Source organism: Thunnus thynnus, chromosome 3, assembly GCF_963924715.1.
Source record: "Thunnus thynnus chromosome 3, fThuThy2.1, whole genome shotgun sequence".
NCBI lineage: Eukaryota > Metazoa > Chordata > Actinopteri > Scombriformes > Scombridae > Thunnus > Thunnus thynnus.
Genome location: NC_089519.1, coordinates 27603298 through 27624455, shown reverse-complemented (window position 1 = coordinate 27624455; position 21158 = coordinate 27603298). Strand labels below are relative to the sequence as shown.

The 21158-nt window shown below is 41.5% G+C and overlaps 1 protein-coding gene across 3 annotated transcripts in view; it reads left to right on the top strand.

Annotated features, from left to right (window-relative positions):
* The first annotated feature begins 6568 nt into the window (after positions 1–6568).
* The window catches only part of LOC137179983 (voltage-dependent T-type calcium channel subunit alpha-1H-like), a 31305-nt gene continuing 16715 nt past the window's right edge, over positions 6569–21158 (top strand). For 2 of the 3 annotated variants that reach the window (XM_067585117.1, XM_067585115.1), the window contains exons 1-14: positions 6569–6682; positions 6944–7077; positions 7468–7565; positions 8803–8962; positions 10969–11281; positions 11465–11557; positions 11710–12301; positions 13983–14359; positions 17574–17725; positions 18261–18446; positions 18764–18881; positions 19448–19603; positions 20346–20433; positions 20532–20746. In XM_067585117.1, coding sequence (XP_067441218.1) covers positions 6644–6682; positions 6944–7077; positions 7468–7565; positions 8803–8962; positions 10969–11281; positions 11465–11557; positions 11710–12301; positions 13983–14359; positions 17574–17725; positions 18261–18446; positions 18764–18881; positions 19448–19603; positions 20346–20433; positions 20532–20746 — 2721 coding nt within the window. In that variant the 5' untranslated portion in view covers positions 6569–6643. The remainder of the gene's footprint in view (positions 6683–6943; positions 7078–7467; positions 7566–8802; positions 8963–10968; positions 11282–11464; positions 11558–11709; positions 12302–13982; positions 14360–17573; positions 17726–18260; positions 18447–18763; positions 18882–19447; positions 19604–20345; positions 20434–20531; positions 20747–21158) is intronic. The other variant, XM_067585116.1, reaches the window with a different exon arrangement.

The following is a 21158-nucleotide window of genomic DNA, read 5'->3' as shown; positions in this document are numbered from 1 at the left end:
TAAAGATGAGAAAAGCTGATTCTGTCACTCCTATACAAGTACCTTTCTCTGCCCGCCTTTTTTCTTCTGTTCCGTCTCTCTTTTCGTCTTTCACTCAGCCCTCGCTACTCCGTATCAATCATGCTCTCTTTTCCTTTTCCTAAACTGTCTCTTAATTGGGTTGAGGTATGTGTGTGCGTGTGTGTGTGTTCGTTATGGGGGTGATAGAGAGACGATGGATTGGAGGAGGACTTATTCAAAGTAGGGTGAGCTGTCAGAATCATTTCAGCCAATTAATATGATCCCAGAATGTGTCTCCATGGTTACCAGCTGTCAGACTCTAAGGGGGTGGAGTCAGAGGACTTGACAACTTGACAGACACTTAACTTGGTCCACCTCCACTTCAGACACACACACACACACACACACACACACATACACACACACTGCACATGACAGACTTTGAGCTTAACTAGGTTATGTTTAATCAAGTCTGTGTGTGTGGATTCCAAAGTGAAAGTGTGGGCCAAGCAGCAAAGAGCATGAGCAGTTTGCTCATTCATATACACTCATTGCCATTCAAAACCACATATTTTTTTTAGATGGGTCCCACTTTCTAGTGACCCTTTTTAGTAATTTACAAGTCATGACTTAGTTTTTTTAATGAATCATTTACAAATGCTGTATGGATCAGTTATGACTGCTTTAAAGATAGATTCACAATTTTCAAGTCTTAAATTAATAGTCAAGTGCACATGATGAATATTGAAACTGTTTTTGTTTGCTGTAATTATTCGTACTGTTCATACTGGCCATTAAGAGATCACTTCCTTCCAATGTAAGCGATAGGGAATACAATCCACAGTCCTCATTTTGTTCAAAAAAAAGTTAACCTCAGTTAATGTGAGGAGCAGTCCAAATTAGTCAAATGAAGTGTGCATTTTTCAAAGTTACATGTACAGTCTTTTTAGTATGAAATTCCCTTCTTTGTGTTACTATTCCTCCACCGCAGCTCAGCATGTAAACAGAGTCTGGGGAAACACGCAGCGGTAATTCTGTGCTAAAAAGACTTTTGTGAATCCAATTTTTTGATCTGTGTTGTGAAAAATCTCTTTGGCTGGTGTTGATCCTCCCTCAGCATGACACTTTTGTCTTTTTACTGTAGCTAGTTCTTTAATTTATCAGGAAGACCCCTATTAATGACTTAACAATATTTGTAACTACACTCGGAAACTTTTAATAAGCCATCAAATGTTAAGTTAGTAAGTCATTATCCTATCCAGTGTATTTATTCTGTTTTTGTATCTACATCAGACATACAAAACACAGTATTAATAGAATTGTATCAAAAGAAAAAATACAAAAAGCAAAAGCAGCAAGATATATTAAACGTAAGATTAAAAGACACAACATCAATGGTGCACAGTTTGTCCATACGTTACTTATGTCAACTTCAAAACAAACAGGCTTCTTGTTTTGGGAAATTCCTTCTCAAGAAAGGAAGTCTTTGAATTAACCTCCAACAAGTCCTTGGGGTTTCCCTCAATTGCAAATTTTTCCACAGATAGAGCTTTTTATGACTGACTGAGAGTTGTTTTTTATGTTGTTTTGTAAAACAAAGCAGTCATATATTTGGTATTGAGATAACAAAAATCTGCCATCTTCATGTTAGTCATTAATAAGGAGTCACAGGTATCTCACTTTGTATTAAGCCATTGAGTCTGCAATTATTGATTGTTTGTAAATCATACATCAAGGGATTTTACATCAATCCATCAAGTCTGCAGTCGTAAATGTTAATAAGTTGTTAATTTGGTCTCTGTAGAACTTTTCCAGAAGGCGAGTGGTTGATGAAGAGTTAGCTAAAAAGACAAACTATAGTCTTAGTTTATACACAAGCCAATGGGATTTTTTACAACCTCGTAACCAAAAAGTAGTTCTTGTTAATACTGTAGTTAACTTCTATATAAAGATGTGCTTTATCTGAATTGGTGCCACACTGGGATATCTAAAACCTTTTCAAGCAAGCATGAAGAAATAAAATCTGCCCACATCCTACATGTATCCAGATGGCTCGTGTGTCTTTATGGATGATGCTTTTAAGTTAATGAACGTTTCATATGAAAATGTTCCTGCACGTCAGCCTTAGCATGTGTATCCTTGCCAAGGGAGGAGGATGATGCCAGAAAGATCAGGGTGATGTGATCTGATTTGATTTACAATGTCTGCCTGACCTTTATTACCTGTGTTGGCACTGGAGGAGAGAGACTTTGTGAGGAGGAGAGATCGAGAGAGGAGGAGAAGGACGAGACTCTTGGAGAGGGAGGAGGAACGAGAAGATGAGAGGAAGAGGCAATTAGAGCGAGAAGACAAAAGCGCGGAGGCCACGTAACACTCGCAGTTGTTTACACATAAAAGCTCAACTTGTCAGGGTCTTAACCTCTTTCATCCTTCTGTTCAGCTGCGTGCTTTTTTTCATCAGGCATCAAGCCATTTTTCTTCACCTCATCTCTAATTGCACTTGTTTCTTGTCCCATGTTTTTTGGCTGAACCGCTACAGCGGGGCCAGTCTTATAAACGTGACTGTCTGTCCCTGACTGACTGACTGACTGACTGACTGAGTGATGAAGTTACATCACTGGTTGGCCGAAGCATGGGACAGCCAAGTATCCCAGAATGCATTTTGCGCTAACCGGCAGCGATGGCTGAGATTTTGAGCCAGGCTAAAAGCTGTTGTAATATTCGCTGTAGGACTGTTAATGTGTCACTTTATTAAATTTTAATATTTGTTCGGGCGAGAAAGTAACCATTTAGATTCCCAAATGGGGTCAGTTTATCCAAATTATGCCTGTTTGGAAATTTGCTCCGACGCTTTTGGAGATGTGAGGAGCCACTGGCCGGGTGAGAACAGCTGGTTATCTCAACCGCTAGCAGCCCGACTCCTGAGATGATCGGCTGGTCACAACTGTCGTCATCCTGGGGAGAACATGATCCAATTACCTGATCTGTACAGCTCTTTGGTAATTTACTGCTGGTTCTACTGTCTCTGTAACATTTTGATACATGATATAATTCCTCTTGGAAGATAAATGTTGGTCTCACATATGAAATCTAACAATTGAAGCTGCCGCATTAGTTTGTCTGAATGTAAAGTGAAGCCTCATGTTTTTACTGGATAGAACAACAGCCCTGCGTCTGGGGCTCTATATGTACAGATATCACCACATTTCAGTAAATATAAATGTATTAAAATGAACAGATCAGTCTATATTAAATTTCATTTTATTTTATTAAGCGGCATAACAGTTTAGATTTTTATTATAGCTACATTACAGACTGAATAACAAGATTTACAGCATCTCTCTGTCAGTGAGGTTATTTTTTTTTTAGTGGAGCTCTGAGCTGAGATTATTTTGTCACAGTACAGTCAGGTAGTTGTGTTGAAGCTGAGCTTGTGCTGTCAGCAAGTATGCTGCTGTTCCAATTGCAGAATGATCGTGCTGCGTCCTCCCGTCCTCAGAAGTCTGTACTCCCGAGTCAAACTTGCCAAGTCTGAACTAGCAAGTACACAAGTCTGAGCTTGGCGTACTTGGTATTGAGAAAGGTCCTACGTCAAATTGGATTCAGTCAAAGCCTGGCGCACTTCCTAGGGGCTTAGTTGCCACTACCTGTATCCATCGATTAAAATTAAAACCCTCTAGCGTTTCATACACGGTCCAGCAATATACTAGGTTTCGACCTGGTCCTGTTTCTCCTGTACCTTTCCTTTACTGTATCTATATCTCTGTCTCTCACCCTGTAGGTCTCTCGGGCCTCTCCATCTCTCTGACGATGTTAATTATTAAGTTTAGTTGTAGTTTATCTGTTGGCTGAGACTCAGGTTTCTAACACAGAGCTCTACCCAAGGGCAGTCATTTGTGGAGATGGTAGAAATGGACGGAGAGGGCACCGGGTGAAAGTGGTTCGGAGATAGAGAGGAGAGTATGTGTATGTGCACAGGAGTGGATGAAAGAAGGGGAAAAAAAATATGCGAGAAATGATATGGAATGAAGATGGGAAATTATACCGCACTATATAAAGGAAGAAGGAGAGCCAAGGAGCAGGAGGAGCAGAGCTGAGAGAAAAATAATTGGGCCAAGAGAGGGGAAAACGCTGTAGAGGAAAATGAGAGATGATAGAGGGAAAGGTTGAGTGTGAGAGGAGATAAAGAAAAAGCAATGGAGAGCGTGAAACAGAGAGACAGAGGAGAGGATGTTCCCTCTGTGTTTCATCGCTGATGTTGAATGATGGGCCAACCGTGGAAATTCTCCTATCTCATCCATCACTCACACCTTGACCCTGCCCTGTCCCTTGTTTAACTATGCGTGCGTGTGTGTGTGTGTATGCGAGTGTTATAGACACACAGGGTTATTTAAGCTGCTGTAACTTATACAGATGGAGCGGGATTAAAATGACCCTCCTCAGCATCGAGGAAATTAAGGATGCTTCAGCAGGAGTTGTGCTGAAGGACGTCATTTTCTATTATGTATGTGTGTGTGTGTGTGTGTTTGTGTGTATATGTATTAATTGTGTTGTGTTCCAGTCCAGACAGGATGCAAGCGGATTGTGAAACTCAGTAGTCAGTTCCCACGGTGAGATGGGGGTTCCCATGGCAACCACAGCAAAGGGAGGACACTGGATTACCCTCTCTCTCTCTTTTTCTCTCTCTCTCTCTCTCTGTCTCAAGGGTGATAAAGGATTGTACTCTCATTAATTTTTCCGCCCTCTCGAGAGCAAAGTGTCCGCGAAGGGGACTCTGTGTGTGACCGCGCGTGTGTGCGCACATATGTCTATGTGTATGAGTCCATGTGCATGCTCCAGGCTTTGTTATGTATGCGTCCTTGGTTCTTGAATACATTCCTGTCATCCATTCAGCAGTTTTCACATTTGCGCTCAAATGTGTGTGTGTGTGTGTGTGTTTGTACGAAGCCGACACAATCTTTCCTTTAACTTTCTACTTCAGACTATTTTTCCCTTTTAAACCTCTCTGTTTTTCACTTCTGAGCTGTCCTCCTTCTTCCAGTTTGACAGCTAGCAAGCAACACAGATGCACAAACACACCATACACAAGTTTACACTTAAACTGACTTCAAATGCCTCACCAACTGATGCATGGTAGCTGTCTTGCTTTTGTAGTCGTGAATATTAAACATGTCAAAATGTCTTGTCAGAAGTTGTGCTTGTAATTTAAGCTTGATACATTTAAGCTTATTATCGCAAGTTTCCACTCTCATAAAAGTTGTTTTTTTAGGTTAGTATATTCAGTTCTGTGCCTACAAATTAGATTTTACAAGCTGTGTGGCATAAAATCCACACATTGACTTGTATGTGTACGCTCAGACGGATTTTTTTTAAGTTCAGTCCATGGTACATGTTTTGTACACTGCAAGATAGACACGGCTGGACCATTAACTTCAATTAGTCAGTTTCTTCAGGGTTTCCTCGGGGTTGCTACTGACATTACCATTGGCTAGATACTGACGGGGAAAAACCTGAATAAATGAGTGGAGAAACATAATGAATGCAGATGCTTCCATACAGGGCACAAAGGGTCACTGACTGGTTTGATGAGTATGAAAATGATATGAATCATTTGCTATAGCCTTTGAAGTTACTAGATCTAAATAGGGGATTTTGGACTGACGTGTTGGACAGAGCTCTCCACCACCATCACCTGAACACCAAATCATGTCCATCCCTCCGATAGAGTCAACAGACTTGTAGAAACCACACCAAAGAGAACTGAAGTTGTACTGGAGGCTTGCTAAGACACTTTATGTTGTTTTTTCCTTTAAAGCTAAAGTATGCAAGTTTTTTCTTATTTTTTTTTTTAGGTGAAATATGCTCCAAAGCATATCTTAATTTGGAGAGGTGTTGTCAAAAGCTTCTGTAATCCAGGTTCATTGGCAGCAGTAAAGAGATATTCCCTCCTGAAGTTTTCGAGCGAGCCTCGTCCTTCTAACCGATCAGAGAAGGCCAAAGTCATTGGTGGGAACTCACAGCTGTCAATCAATACATGAACGCACTTCTGGCCTACTACTTCTCTTGTATCGAGGCTCCAAGCTAGCATTAGCTGCTGGAAGGCATTGCTATGACTTACTCATGGGCTAGCAAGCTCCCAATACCTGCATTAGTCAAATTGAAGAGCTATGTTACCTCCAGTTCCCGGGGAGAAATCAATACATCGGGTGTATGTGATCACGAGGATGCAGGTGAAGGGCTGGATGGAGCAGGGAGAGGGAGGGGAAGGAGAAGCGGAGTGATTTGCTTTCAAGTCTCGTGCTAGTACTAGCTTTATTTACAGAACTTGCATATTATAGCTTTAAGTTGTCATCCATCTGTAATAACATAAACCAAATTTTAACACGCAGATACTTCCATAGATTCAAGAAAAACATGAATGTTACTATCACCCGCTGGTTTCTGATGGTACATTAGAAGGGACGCACCCTGTCAGTCAAACTATCTGCCTAAATGTACAAGCACAGCTTCTCAAAATGTGTCAATATTCAATATTGTTGTTGCAATGAATGTTCAAACTGCTGTTCATGAACCTTAACCTTATGTCACATGGTTTGAGCGTGTGAGCATTTTGGCGATCCTGCTGAACTGCGTGACTCTGGGGATGTTCCAGCCCTGTGACCACACCCCCTTCCTGCTGCAGGTAAAGCACGCACACACACACACACACACACACACACACACACACACAATCTGAAATTCCAAACTAATTATGTTCAGCTGTGAGACTTTTATTATCAAGGGTCTGAAAAGTTTTTGCTTTAATTTTTTTCCACTTAATCAGTTTACACTAATCCTCTGGGTGTGCATGTGTGTCTGTGTGCATGTGTGTCTGTGTGTCTGTGTGCATGTGTGTGTGTGTGTGTGTGTGTGTGTGTGTGTGTGTGTGTGTGTGCGCGTGCAGGCTCTGGATGATGGGATCTTTGTGTTTTTTGCCGGGGAAATGGTGGTGAAGATGGTGGCTCTTGGGGTCATAGGTCAGAACGGTTACCTTGGTGACACATGGAACAGATTGGACTTCTTCATTGTTATAGTGGGGTGAGTGTTTGACAGGCGTACACACACACACACGCACACATGCACACATACACACGCGCATCTGACATTAAATATGAGCCAAAAGTGTGTGTGTATGTGTGTGTTTTGTGTAAAGCTTAGACACTTGTTTAATGCCAGTTAAATGTCAAGCGTGTGTGTGCGCGTGCTTAGACGTACCGGTGGAAGTGTGTGTGTGTGACAGCTTTGCAGAATGACAATCGCATCATTCGGTCCTGAGAGACAGAGACCTCGGTGATTGGTAGTTAAAAGGCTATGTATCCCAGAGACAGTGCACTGCGTTCAGATGGATTCCCTGTAGACGAACAGAGTTTGCCAAGGTCAAGCTGATCAAGATGCCAGTGACACAGTGGTGGCTTTCCCTCTCCACAGAATGCTGGAGTACTCGCTTGATGGACACAATGTCAGCCTATCAGCTATCCGGACTGTTCGGGTTCTCCGCCCACTGAGAGCTATCAACAGAATTCCCAGTGAGTTTTTCTCTTTTTTCCTCCAACATACAGTACAGTGTTAGAAGGTATTATTTATGGTATTGTTTTGGCTTTGTGCTCCAGCACATTAGATTTTAAATGAAACAGTGACTGTGAGGTTTAAGTGCTGACTTTCAACTTTAAAAGTTTCAAAATGTGTTTACATCCAAATTGGGTGAACAGTATAGCACTCTCCTGACTTTAGGAGAATGCAGCAGGTCAGTGATCATAAACATAGAGTTAGTTAATGGTCATTAATGGTCAAACTGTATGATGTTCTTGACTGTTCAAGTCAGATACCTACCTTTATTCAACTGAGCATCTGTTTGACCTGCTGAAGACCAGACAAGGCAAAAATCCCCTGAACCAGGCAGGAAATGAACATGGCTGCAGTAAAAGCCTGGCAGAGCATTAGCAAGGAAGACACCAAGTGTTTGCAGACGTCGGTGGATCGTACACTACAAAAAACAGAAATTATTTCTAACCAAATATTAAATATTATGACGGCACAAGACTAATATAAGTTTACATGAACTTGTCCAATTAATTTTCTGTCCCCTATAAATGATGGAACCCGTGTAAAAGAACTACAAGTCCTGCACTATTCATCTGGTGTGGAAACATCCTCAGCTGAAAGTCATCAACCTCATTAGTCACAGCCAAGACAATGAAAAATGTGTCACTGTCTTGACTGTGCTGTAAATTCCACTTCATTTCTTTAATTTAATTTCCAAGCTGCACAACTATTAACAGCTGCTGCTTTCCTTTTGATAGACGCATGTGTAAACAAATCAAGACACAGTGAATGAAGTCATGGAAATCATTGTGATGCTTGTGTTGTTCTTAACAGATCAGCGCACAAACTTTACATTTCTTTTTACTGCACTCTGTGACCTTGTGACAACTCAGACGGGGCCCTTGTAAATTTATAAAGTGTGTTTGAAGTAGCCAAATGTCAAGAGGCCGTGAGGAGGAAAAAATTTTGTATCTCTCTTCTTCAGCAGAGTAGAGTGTGGTTCAATTGTCAGTGTTTGAACTCTAATTATTTGCCATTCAATTAATTGCACTGCTCCAGTTTTGTGCAGAATACATTAAGAGATCCCTCCTGTCTGGCCAAGACTTCCAGTGACTGACATTTTCCTGAAGTTTAGGTTTTAAATCTTTTGTGTCTAGTGTGCAGTTGCTTATAGTGTGTGTGTGTGTGTGTGTTTGTGTGTGTGTGCACACGCACTGATAGGTATGCGTATCCTGGTGACCCTCCTCCTGGATACACTTCCCATGCTGGGCAACGTGCTGGCACTGTGCTTCTTTGTCTTCTTCATCTTCGGCATCGTTGGTGTGCAGCTGTGGGCGGGGCTATTGAGGAACCGCTGTTTCATGGGAGAGGATGTCAAGATGTGAGTTACTATAGTAACCCACAGATGTCACAACAACAAGGGATGCACTGGCCTCATTATTCTGAAACCTATGTCAAAAGTTTGCTCACAACTGATTAGCTTCTTTCACCCAGCTATTATTTCTAAGAGCGGATCAATATCACCGATAGTCTGATCTTGTTTGTTCTCTAATCAGCTTCGTCTGGGAGTCAGGAGATGTGTAAATGTCTTTCCTTCTGGAAGCCCCAGAATTAGATTTAACAAATCAAGGGATTGAGGAGGCTAAGTGAATCTTGTGTGTGGATATCCAGTGATTCTCAGTGGCTGCTTCAACAGAAACCTTCAGAGTTTTACTGTCACTCCTTTTCTCTCCCACATGATCGTTCATGTCATGCTCGATCACTGTCTGACGGACGCTGTTACACCATCACTTTCCCTCCCGCTCACATGTTCACAAACATGTTCTCATAATATCACATAACATCAGGTAACATCATGTGTCACCTCCTAACCTCACATCCGCTCAACCGTCCCTCCTAGATAATAATCACTGACAGTAGTCTGGTGGTGGTATATGTGAACGTAGGGGTGAGTGTAAACAGCTTTTGTTCTATATGGAGTCGATGCAAGTAATCGATGTACAGTTAACTGTAACTAAATACTGCAAAATGTACAAACAATTCAGTTCACTTTCACTCCAACACAGCATTATGACAAAAACAGCACCATCAGCACTGACCAAAAGCAATTAATTGAAAAACAAGAACTTTTAATTCTGCTACTGTAGCAGGAGTCTGTGATTGCATTTCTAACAAAGTACAGCTCTATCAGGAAAAGGCAATATCATATTGTTGTTGGCTCTTGCTTTACAGTAATCACATGTGGTCACATTAGTCTGCTGTCAAGTTGTTTATATGGTTTTTACTGTGTATTTCTAAATTTTAGTTTCAGTGCAGCAATTTGGATATTTTCTGCCTCATAAACAACGAAATGACCTTTTCTAATAAGAAGTGAGGGAGGACCGTTCCCCTGTGACCCCTCTCTACACCACACATGATTGATTGCTTATCTCTCCATTCCACCCACCCTCTCTCTTTTCTTCTTTTCCCTTCATCTGTATTTCTGTCCCTGTTTGCTCATTTCCTCCTTTAGCCCCCTTGTGTATTTCATACTGTCTTTCTGTTTTTCCAGAAATCGTTCCCTCTCCTCCTTTATCTTCCTGAAAATCATTCAGACTTTACCTGAATTTGTCCAGAAACTCATTTTTTGTATTTTATGCCCATTTCTTTTCTTTTTTTTTGGCAGTTTAAAGCATAGCTAGCTAATGACATTCTGTATTTTCCTTTTTACCAACAAATCCCATTAAATAAACAATACAAAAGTGAACTGATCCTACTAAATAAGTATTGTTTGTGTAGCCAAAGCCTGATATAGCTTATTCCTCTTTGCGACTTTCAGTGTTGTCCAAAAACTATTCCAAATACATAAATTAGCCACACCATTGCACTGGGTGACATGTTCCTTAATTTAAATGAACATGGGCACTGTAGTTTATTTTGAGTCAGTCCCACATACACCAACCTCCTGCGGTAAATACTCACTAGAGCACTGAATGTGTTATAATCCATGACCGATAGTCCCTAACAAATGCACTATTTACTCCTGTTTGAGTAACATTTACTAAAAAAACAAAATAGTTTGAGGAAAGCTATATTTTTGTGAACCTTTTTTAAATAATTGTGCCGTTATTAGAAACCAATGGGCTGACTGCCATTGGCAGGGTAGAGAAGACAGAAAGTACTGAGAAACAGACTAATGCGTTTTTGATTTTGATCTTTTCATGGGATTTGTTGACAATAAGAAACACACAGAATAAAGCCTCCTTTATCCTCAGATAATCCTTTGTTAATTGTTTTGTTGCTCTTCCATTCGGTTCAATAATATACGTTTATTTGTGTTTTTTACATGCAAAATGAATAAAAAAGAATACAATGTTTGTTCATTCACCTCCTACCTTTGTTTTCCAGGAGATATAACATTTCCTTCCTGAGTGGCTACTATCGGCCAGATGCCACCGACGACCACCCCTTCATTTGCTCGACAGAAAGAGACAACGGGATGCTTCGGTGTTCTGATGTGCCTCGCCGCCGTGTAGACGGGACTTCCTGTTTTCTGGGTCCTGAGGAGCCCCGTCCAGAGATGGGACTTAGAATAGATGAACCGGTGTCATGTGTGAACTGGTTCCAGTATTACAATGAGTGTCGAGCTGGGGAAATTAATCCACACAAAGGAGCAATTAACTTTGATAATATTGGATATGCATGGATTGCCATTTTTCAGGTAAATTTTTGAAGGATTTTTATGCATCATTGTTACTGATATGCACACTTCCTACCATACAGAACTATGATTGCTGTGTGTGCGTGTGTGTGTGTGTGTGTGTGTGTGTGTGTCTGTGTGTGTGTGTGTGTGTGTGTGTGTGTTTGTGTGTGTGTACACATGCGTGTGTGTGTGTCTGTTTAGGTAATTACTCTAGAAGGTTGGGTAGACATCATGTACTACGTCATGGATGCACATTCTTTCTACAATTTCATCTACTTCATCTTCCTCATTATAGTGAGTATTTGTGCGCGCACACACACACACACACACACACACATACACAAACACTTATGCAAGCATAAAACGTTAAACTTGCTGATCATCCAGGTGAAATGTACTGTGTGTCACAACAGTGTGTAATACTGTATGTGTTTTGTTGTGACTAGGTGGGCTCCTTCTTCATGATCAACCTGTGCCTGGTCGTCATAGCGACCCAGTTTTCAGAAACAAAGCAGAGAGAACACGCCTTAATGAAATCGGAGCAGCGTGCTCGCCAGCTCCACCAATCAGCCTCCACACTGGCCAGCGACAGCCAACCGGGAAGCTGCTACGAGGAGATCATTCGCTACCTGGCTCACCTGGGCCGCAAGGCGTGGCGACGACTGTCCCGGTTTTACGCTAAGAAACGCGCACACTTTCATTGCACGTGTGTGTGCCACAAAGACAGTGGTGGTGCTTCTGCCAGAGGTAGCGGAGTCGGGGAGATGAATGGACTTGCCCACCGGCATTCAGGCCACGCCCCCAATGACCTGTCTCACCTTCATCAGCTTTATCATCATCATCACCAGCATCATCACCAGCACCATCAGCCTCAATCTGAGCGTCCTGTCAGTAATGGAGAGAATGGTTTTAATTATCCCATCATATCACCCCTCTTCAGTCACCTGGATGCAAAGGGTCGGGACCAGAAGAGGCTGGTTGCCACGGAGACCATCAACAGACTGCCACAGCTGGTGTTGGAGCATGGTGAGAACGGAGGTGTGTGTGTGTGTGTGGGTGTGAATGCTATCAGGGTCAAAACTTCTCAACCTATAGACATACGGATTTAGAGGCTGTTGGCAAAGAGCGGCATCGATCCCCCTGTACTGTAGCAACATTAGCAGATTTGATTCTTTTGAAGAAAAAAAAGTCAAAAAACCTCTGTTGTATCTTAGGTTTTTGCTTTTCTTTGTTATTCAGATAGCTCTGCCTTATCACTTTTATCCCTTTTTCAATCTTTGAGGTTAACTCAATACAAATTACAAAATAACATATTTTCCCCCAGTAGTATCTTACCATGCAGATAATTTCAGATTTATTCAGCAAAGCTTTGAGATATCAACTACTGAGACTTTTGCCACCCCTGAGATTACTGTAATTTTGCCGGTGGCGCTCAAAGCATTAAAAATGATATTTTAAAAACTGTAGTAAAATGTCTTTCCAGAGGCAATGTGACATTACACTGGATAAACTACACATCTATTTTTTAAGTTTAAGAAAATACTGGAAACTGTCCATTTAATTTAATTTAAAAATCTTTGTATAGCCTCCAAAGGCCCTTTAAGAATTGTATGTATTTACTTATTTTTACAAGGACTGTGCACATTAATCAATATCACTGTACATTTACCAGTGTCAGCCAAAGGACTCATTTTTAGATTTTGAGAAGGGTTTAAGGAGCCACTCCATAAAATTGCACCTCTATAAAATTGAGGAACTCACAAGAGACCAATTAAAAAAGAATGGAAGGAAAAATTGAAGCAGCAGAGGCCGAGACCTCCTGACTTTTAGTTACTAGTATGAGTCAAGCTAAAAAGAAATAATAATTCAACTGTATTTTCTCAGTCTTCAGAAAGATCCGTCCACAGCCGCAGAACGTATACAACTCTTTTCACATGCTGAGTGGTGCTCCCCATGATGAGTGAACTCATATTGATGTGTAAAATCAGTTATATAATAGATAAAACAGCTAAGGAATTTTAATATAATTCAATAATAAATTCTAATTGTAGTTTGGACACTTTCCATACACAAAAAAGTGAGTAGAAATGATTCATTATGTGCTTACATGCACTGGGGATCATGACCAAAAGGGCTGAAAATCACAGCTCTAGATAAGTGTATTTTCTGTGTATGTAGCGCAGAGTCATTTTCAGCAAGACTGCTGGCTGAAAGTTTCCTTGCAGCCCACATTATCTATGGACACACACCACAGAACGACTAGATTGGATTTACTATATCAGTCTTCAGTGAAACATGAATTTGTTGTAATTGTGATGACAAGTGAACTGCTCTCGTGCTAGATTAGTGGTTGTTGTTATGTCATTGGAGCATTCCTCCCGAGCTGCTTGCTAATGAATTCCGGTGAAATCTTACTCCCGCTTCACTCAATGTCGCCCCCCCCCCAACACAGACACACACACACATATACACATACACATACCCTGTTCTAATAAAAGATCTCCCCCTCTGCAGAAAGCATCCCAACTGCACAGTAGCTTCCATGTTATTGATTTTTTTTTTCTGCCAGAAATGAAATGAAGGTGCTCTCCTTTACCAAACACAGAATTTATTGAATGACAGAACTGCAACATACAGAATCAACTGTTTACTATGCTGTTGTTTATGTGTTATTTGTGTGGGCCTGTGTCTACATCATGTCCTCTCTGTGTCTGTGCAGGTGGGAGCGCTGGGCATCCTGCGTTACCGTTGCCAGGTGAAGTCTCGGGAGAGTCCTCAGTATGCCCGTACTGCATCTACTACAACCAACTTAGTGACAGCGAAAATGTTAATGAGCAGCCTGAAGACCAGCAACATGGGTACAGCAACTCATGCCATGGTAACAGCCAGTGTCATAGTAACAGCCCATGCCACTGTAGCAGCCCCTGCCGTGGTGATGCACAGGTGTCTGAGCCAAAGAAAAGGCTATGGGAGCGTTGCTGGGCGGGACTCAGAACTAAACTGGAACTCATTGTTGGCAGCAGATACTTCAGCAGAGGAATCATGATTGCCATCCTTATTAACACACTCTCGATGGGCATAGAGTACCACGAACAGGTATGTTTGTGTGTGTGTGTGTGTGTGTGCTAGAGTAAGAGAGTGCATTTTATTTGTGTGCAGGTGCATAGCTATGTGCGTGCCTTTCGCAGATTGGATGTGACCGCGGTTTGATTGAAAATGGATGTGCTAATCATTGTGTGTGTGTTTGGCAGAGTCAATAAACTTACCCTCCAATCAACACTTAGATCACCAAGCATATGGGATCACAAAATGTGTGTGACTGTGTGTGTGTGTGTGTGTGTGTGTGCACGTGTGACTGTGTGGGTGTATGCACGCATGTATCAGGAGATGGAGAAACTCATAAGACCTGAAGTGTTAATTAAAGCGTGACCCTGGGACAGGAGAGAGAGTGAGCAGGGTAGAGACGGGGCAGAGTGAGTGCGAATTAAGCAGTGAGCAGGAGGAGGAGGAGGACAGATCTGACTTTGTGATTGGCTGAAAGGCAGGGAAAGACTGTGGGAGACGAGGGAAGATTGCATTTGGCCCATTTACTGAACAATATGACAGCTCTGGACGGCCTTAACTTCTTGAATGACTAAATGAGTGATGACAAAGCTGGCTCTATTTTATCCTTTTTATATTATCAAAAAAATTCCCTGAAGAGATCAAAACCAACAATGAAGATATGTGAATGAATGCAATAATATATGAATGTGTAACCAAAGTCTGGTGTATCCTGTGTTTGTCTCTGTGCCATAATAACCTATTGTCATCCAAAAACAATGAGGTATACATATAAGAAATATACCGATGCACTGGGTGACATACTCCCTCGATTTCATGAACGTGACCAGTGTCAGTGTTTAACACCTTAGAGACTTTGTTTTTGATCTCTGGAGAGTATCTCCAGGCAGATGTCACTGAGCATGCTCAGATACACTGTACCTTGTTTACACTACTCTGCTAGTTTGACAGGCTGAGAGAAATAAATTGCAGTAGCTGTGTTCACTGTCATAAATAAATGTCACCCAATCATGGTAGAGCTCTTTTACGTGTTTGTATGTTTGTAATATCATTGTTTTTCTTTGACAAATAGCTCTATGACACTATGAGACTTTGGTTACACAGACAATAGACTGTTTGTTATTAAAATTCGTCCATAATATTAAAAATAAAAATAAAAACATCCATTAAATCTCCTTTACATCTCCTTTAAACATGCTTTTAGACCATTGTGTGCGAGACGCCTATAAATCTTGGTCACAATGTGCATCAGACTGTACGATATCAATTTGAGGCTGTCAGATTGTGCGCTGCGTGGTGAATCATAGTGCTACAATGTAAACAGAGAAAGTAAATGAAAGCAGAGACACATCATCAGCTTGCGTCACCCATCTGTGCTGCTGATGTATTTTGAAAATGCAGCCACACAAGTCACACAAGCTTCTTTTCTGTTCCATCTCCAAGTGTGTTTTCCCCCTAAACTTTATTCAAAAACCTGCATTTACAAAATGTAACACCATTTGATTGGTTTGTTTAGAGACATGAGTCATAGCAGCAGTCATATTGTAAGAGTTTGGTCTTAAGTTTCTGCCTCTGTCTGCAGAATTTTGTCTCATGTTGTTTTTGGTCCCCAAAGCTCCCAATCAGAGATCTATAAGCACCGTTTTGGACTGATGCATTTGAGTGAAATGGGGCCTTGAGTCAGCAATCCTCAGACTTTTTCTTTCATACCCACCTTTGCGTTTCATGCCCCTCACCCCTCTATAAACTAGTTTAGTGGGGGAATAATTCATTAATAAGAATTATAATAGTGAAACTAACAAAACAAGTTGAATGTTTTTTAAAAAAAATAACATTATGTAGAAGTTTATATATTGCAAAAGACAAATACAAGTGTAACTTTGCTCAGAATAGAGCAAGAGATGAGCTCTCTTTTTTGACATCAGTCAGATGACTCCAACTTCAGATGTGCTCCAGAATTCCCTTTTTAGTCGTGCCCATCTTTAATGCAATACCTTTACTGCCCCAGGAGGAGCTTGCCCCACAGTTTGAGAACTGCTGCTTTAAAGACCCCCTCCGATGAAGATCAAGTTTTTAACCTTGTTAACACATCCATGTAGTGTTTTTCATATGCTAAAAGACATATCAGAAGTGAAATAAGCAGTCAACGTCATGGCTGAGCATTTCGGCTTTGAAACTGCAGTGTACCAAGGACAGTGTCAAAAACACAGATTCAGTCAGGCAGGATTTCCTATGTCACAAATCTAAGGAACCAATCATTTGGGTTTTCCCCAACAGCTGATTCCGATCTGCACTAAAGAATAGCAACCCACTGAGTTGAAAAACTGAGTCTGTCACATTGCTGTTTAGCCAAGTTTCTGCCAGGAGAAAAACACAACAATTAAGTTTAGATCAGATCCATTTTGTTATCCAGTGAGCGAACGTTGACCAGAAAGAACAATGGACTGGACTGGACTGGAAAGAACAATTGAATAGCTGGCCTGGTGGCTAACCCCTCTTCTGCTTCCCCTTGCCTCTAAGCCATGGTAGTCTGCTATGCCAGTCCACTGCCGCAGGGCATTGTGTCCTCAGGACCTGCAGTCTGCTGAGCGCTGCTCTATGCCTTGGTAGAAGTGAGGCAGGCAAATTGTTGATAATGTTCAGAAGTTTGGTTGGGCTGAACCTTCTTGGCATACTTGCATTGGTTGTGTTATCTGCACACTTACTCACATTAAGAGAAGAGTCCCTAATACTCTTTACACCATAACCGGCAGCCAGAGAAGCCGCCGCACTGCTGCGTGCTTCCATGAATATATTTGCATATTCATAAATTTTGGAATTTTTAATGAGGTAGAAGGAGTAGATGTAATTTTAAGGATTTTTTTTGCAGAAAACCCATATCAGACTCATATTATTGTTCCAAGCAGAGTATCTTTATACATCTCAATACATGTCTGGAGAGGATCTTTAAGTAATATTAATAGTATGAATAATAAAAGTACACTCACTCATTGTACTTGGACTGTTGTATGGTAAAAATTCATCTGTATTCACGTCCTGGGGCAGCTTGTCTCTGCATGTCTGACTCCATATAGATGCACACCGTAGCTTTGACTAACATTTTATAAATTCCTAACATGTTGACTCTACTGCGCTCCGCACTGACAGTCTGTCTGTCTCTGTTTATTTGTTCATTTTTCTCTGCCCCTGTCCATCTCTGTACATCAATCTCTCTCTCTTTCTCTTCACAAACACTGCACCTCTACAGCCGCAGGAGCTGACGGATATTTTGGAGATCAGTAACATGGTGTTCACTAGTCTCTTCGGTCTTGAGATGCTGCTCAAGGTCCTGGCTCTCGGGCTCTTCGGCTACATCAAGAACCCCTACAACGGCTTTGACAGCATCATTGTCATCATCAGGTGGGGGCACTGAGGGGATCTTTGTCTGTATGTTTCCACCAGAATGGAAACTCTGTCATTAAATATTCCTCTTGTCATCAGAAAATCCTCACGATCACTGCGGTCAGCACTGCAATATCATCCAAGCAGCCCCGGAGTGTCACAGTGATGCTGGTTCTGGCAGCGGAGCCAAATGGTTGCACTCTTAGTCTAGAGGGCCTGTATTCATTTCATTATGTGGTGCTACAAGCTAAATCATGTATCTGTGCTTGGAGGTTGTACTTGTTTACTGTGCCAGTGCACATAGCTCTCACCTTCTTTATTGGCTGGTGAGTTGTAAACAGCATTGGCCTATTACCTTTTTTTCATTTGCCACATGTCACAAGAACAAGAATTTAGCACTTCCCTTAACTGGAAAAGAGGCTTTTTGTGGGTGATACTAATGCTGACTTCAGAAGAGTTACAGTTGAGGTTAAGTAGATATTGAATCCTTGGTTTCTTTAATATGAATTTAACTTGGTGTTTATAATCTGCTTGTCATCTGTGTGTGTTTTAGTGTGTGGGAGATAGTGGGTGAGGCGGAGGGAGGCTTTTCGGTGCTGCGTACCTTCCGTCTGCTGAGAGTTTTGAAGCTAGTGCGGTTCCTTCCCGCCCTGAGGAGGCAGCTGGTGGTGCTGATGAAGACCATGGACAATGTGGCCACTTTCTGCATGTTGCTGATGCTTTTCATATTCATATTCAGGTACGGTATATATTTTCTGAAAGGCGATGCTGCAGGGGGAGACTCACAAGCCAAAATGTTTTATCAGCTTTTTCTCTGCTTTAATTACACTGACTATATATTTAAAAAAATCATCAATATTAATAATTATCAATAATCATTACTACTGACCTTTTTCTTACTATGTTACAGAACATATTATCACATGTATCATCACCTTTTATACAAACACAGTTATTCACACGCTGCATCTTGTTGCACATTATCCATATTAAATTACCATGTAATGAAAGTAATGTGTTTTCTCATTGTTTTCCGCGTGTGTGTTTGTGTTGCAGTATCTTGGGGATGCATCTGTTCGGCTGTAAATTTGGTTTGCGACAAGACAGTGGAGACACTTTACCTGACAGAAAAAACTTTGACTCACTGCTCTGGGCGACTGTCACCGTGTTCCAGGTTAGACAAACACGCCGAGATGTACTCAGTCACACCTGATACAAACACACAAATACAGTGACAATATTTAATTAAGGGGAATTTCCCCATCGTTTAATTACTGTTAAATGTAATTTTAAAATAAATTAAGATGAGATTCAAACAGCAGCTGTTGCTGTCACTGGCAGTAGCCCTGACGATCGTCTCTGTTATTTCATTTGCTCCAATTTGGCAGCGCTCACGCTCGATTTTTCAACAAAATATAAAAACTCTCCCAGTGGGCAGGTAAGATACGCTTCATAAGCAGAGGGGGAGAAGGAGTAATGAAACACGTACTCCACAGCAGCTCATTTAACACTGATGAGCATCATTACTGTTCAACTCACAATGAGATATTTAAGGTAGAATCCACTGTTTTTATTGTCCCTATTATGTGTAGAACAGCCACTAGCGATGTAGGTTGCCTCTCTGGTCCATTTTGTGTTTGATGGTGTATTTTTCTTATTCCTACTTATACTACTTATTATTCTCATTCCTTATTCCTATTCTTACCTGTCTTCTTCCACTACTTCTCTCCCCATTTGCAGATCCTAACCCAGGAGGACTGGAATGCGGTGCTCTATAACGGGATGGCTTCCACCTCGCCGTTGGCTGCCCTGTATTTTGTAGCCCTCATGACCTTTGGCAACTACGTCCTCTTCAACTTGCTTGTAGCCATTTTGGTGGAGGGTTTTCAAGCTGAAGTAAGGGCAATGATGCAGTTTCATTTGAGCTACTTAGTGAATGAGGCAGAGAGACTAATTCAGCTCTGTTGTGCTGATGATACCAAAGCTGCCTACAAGTGACTAATCTCCACCATCCTGCTTGTGTGGTTTCGCCTTTTTCTTTCTCTCTCTCTCCCTCTCTCTGTCACTCTCCTTTATCCATCACTCTTTTTTGTCTTTCTCGTTGTTTCCTCTATCTCTCTTTCTCTATCCCTTTTTCTCTTTCCCTCTATCTTTCTTCCACACTGACACACACACACACACATACACACACACACACACAATACTCTCCAGGGTAGGGATGTGTTTGATATCGCCTGCCATTCACAGCTGGTGAGCTTTTGTTGTTTAGTTTTCATCTTTTATCTCCAGCATCAGAGAGTACTTGCTCACTATCTCTCTTTCTCTCTCTCTCACACACGCACACACACACACACACACACACACATACGTACAGATACCCTTTGCCAAAGCTGTCTGCCTCCATCTTTCTGGCGTGAATTTTAATTAAATTCAGTAAAGCTTTATTGGCGTGACTACAGGAGATCACTGCCAAAGCCATGCACATAACTCAACTAGAGAACACTGGAGATCCCCTCCGCCCGTCTGTCTCTCGTTGTTTGTCTAGTCTTTCCCTCTCCACTTACTCATATTTTTCACTTTTACAACAGGCAACAGACAGTGACAAAAGAAAGGTGATGTTCTGTGTATTTGCATTTAGGGTGATGCCAACAGATCTGAAACAGATGACGAGAGACAATCGCTCTCCTACGACGATGAGGAGAAGTTGAGGGAGCTGTACGCTGCAGGTCCGAAATCTTACATCATCTTAGAGCTGTACATATAAATCCAAACACATCAACAATCACCTTAACAGAGATATTTATATGTGTCTGTGTGTATGTAGAGCTTAAGATCCAGGCCATGATGCTGAGCCCCAACGGTCTCCTGAACCCAAAAGCCTCCATGCCCCACCCTCCACCTCCTCCTCCTCCTCCTCCTCCTCCTCCTCCTCTGCCGGTCATCACACACACTGCAGCCACGCCCACCATCAACTCCAGCCAGTCACGCCGGGCGAGTGGCGCTTCCATGGACATCAACAGCCTTGAGCAGAGGTCCCCGGTGAGACTTGTACATATACTTTTACATTTATTATGAGTAAATGTTAAAGCATATACTATCAGTAATAAAGCTGATTTACAGGAGCATTCAAATAAAGAATATGAAAATACAGACCAGGATGTGCTTTAAATGTGATTAGAAAGATCTGTAGTTGTTTTGCACCAGTTAAAAACTTACTGTAGTAACAGAGTTGTTGCAGTCTAAAACTCTTATGGTCACACCTAACCTGTTTGGTTTGGTTAAAAGGGATTCTGATGCTTTTGTCCATTTGTTCCCACACAACTGCACCTAGACCATCTGAGAAGGAGGGTCTTGGTCAGTCTCCAAGTAGCCTCGGGTTTGTTTGTGGTCTGAAAGTAAACAGACCAACCACAGAATTTTGTGATAGTAGTATGTGATTTTAGCATGAATT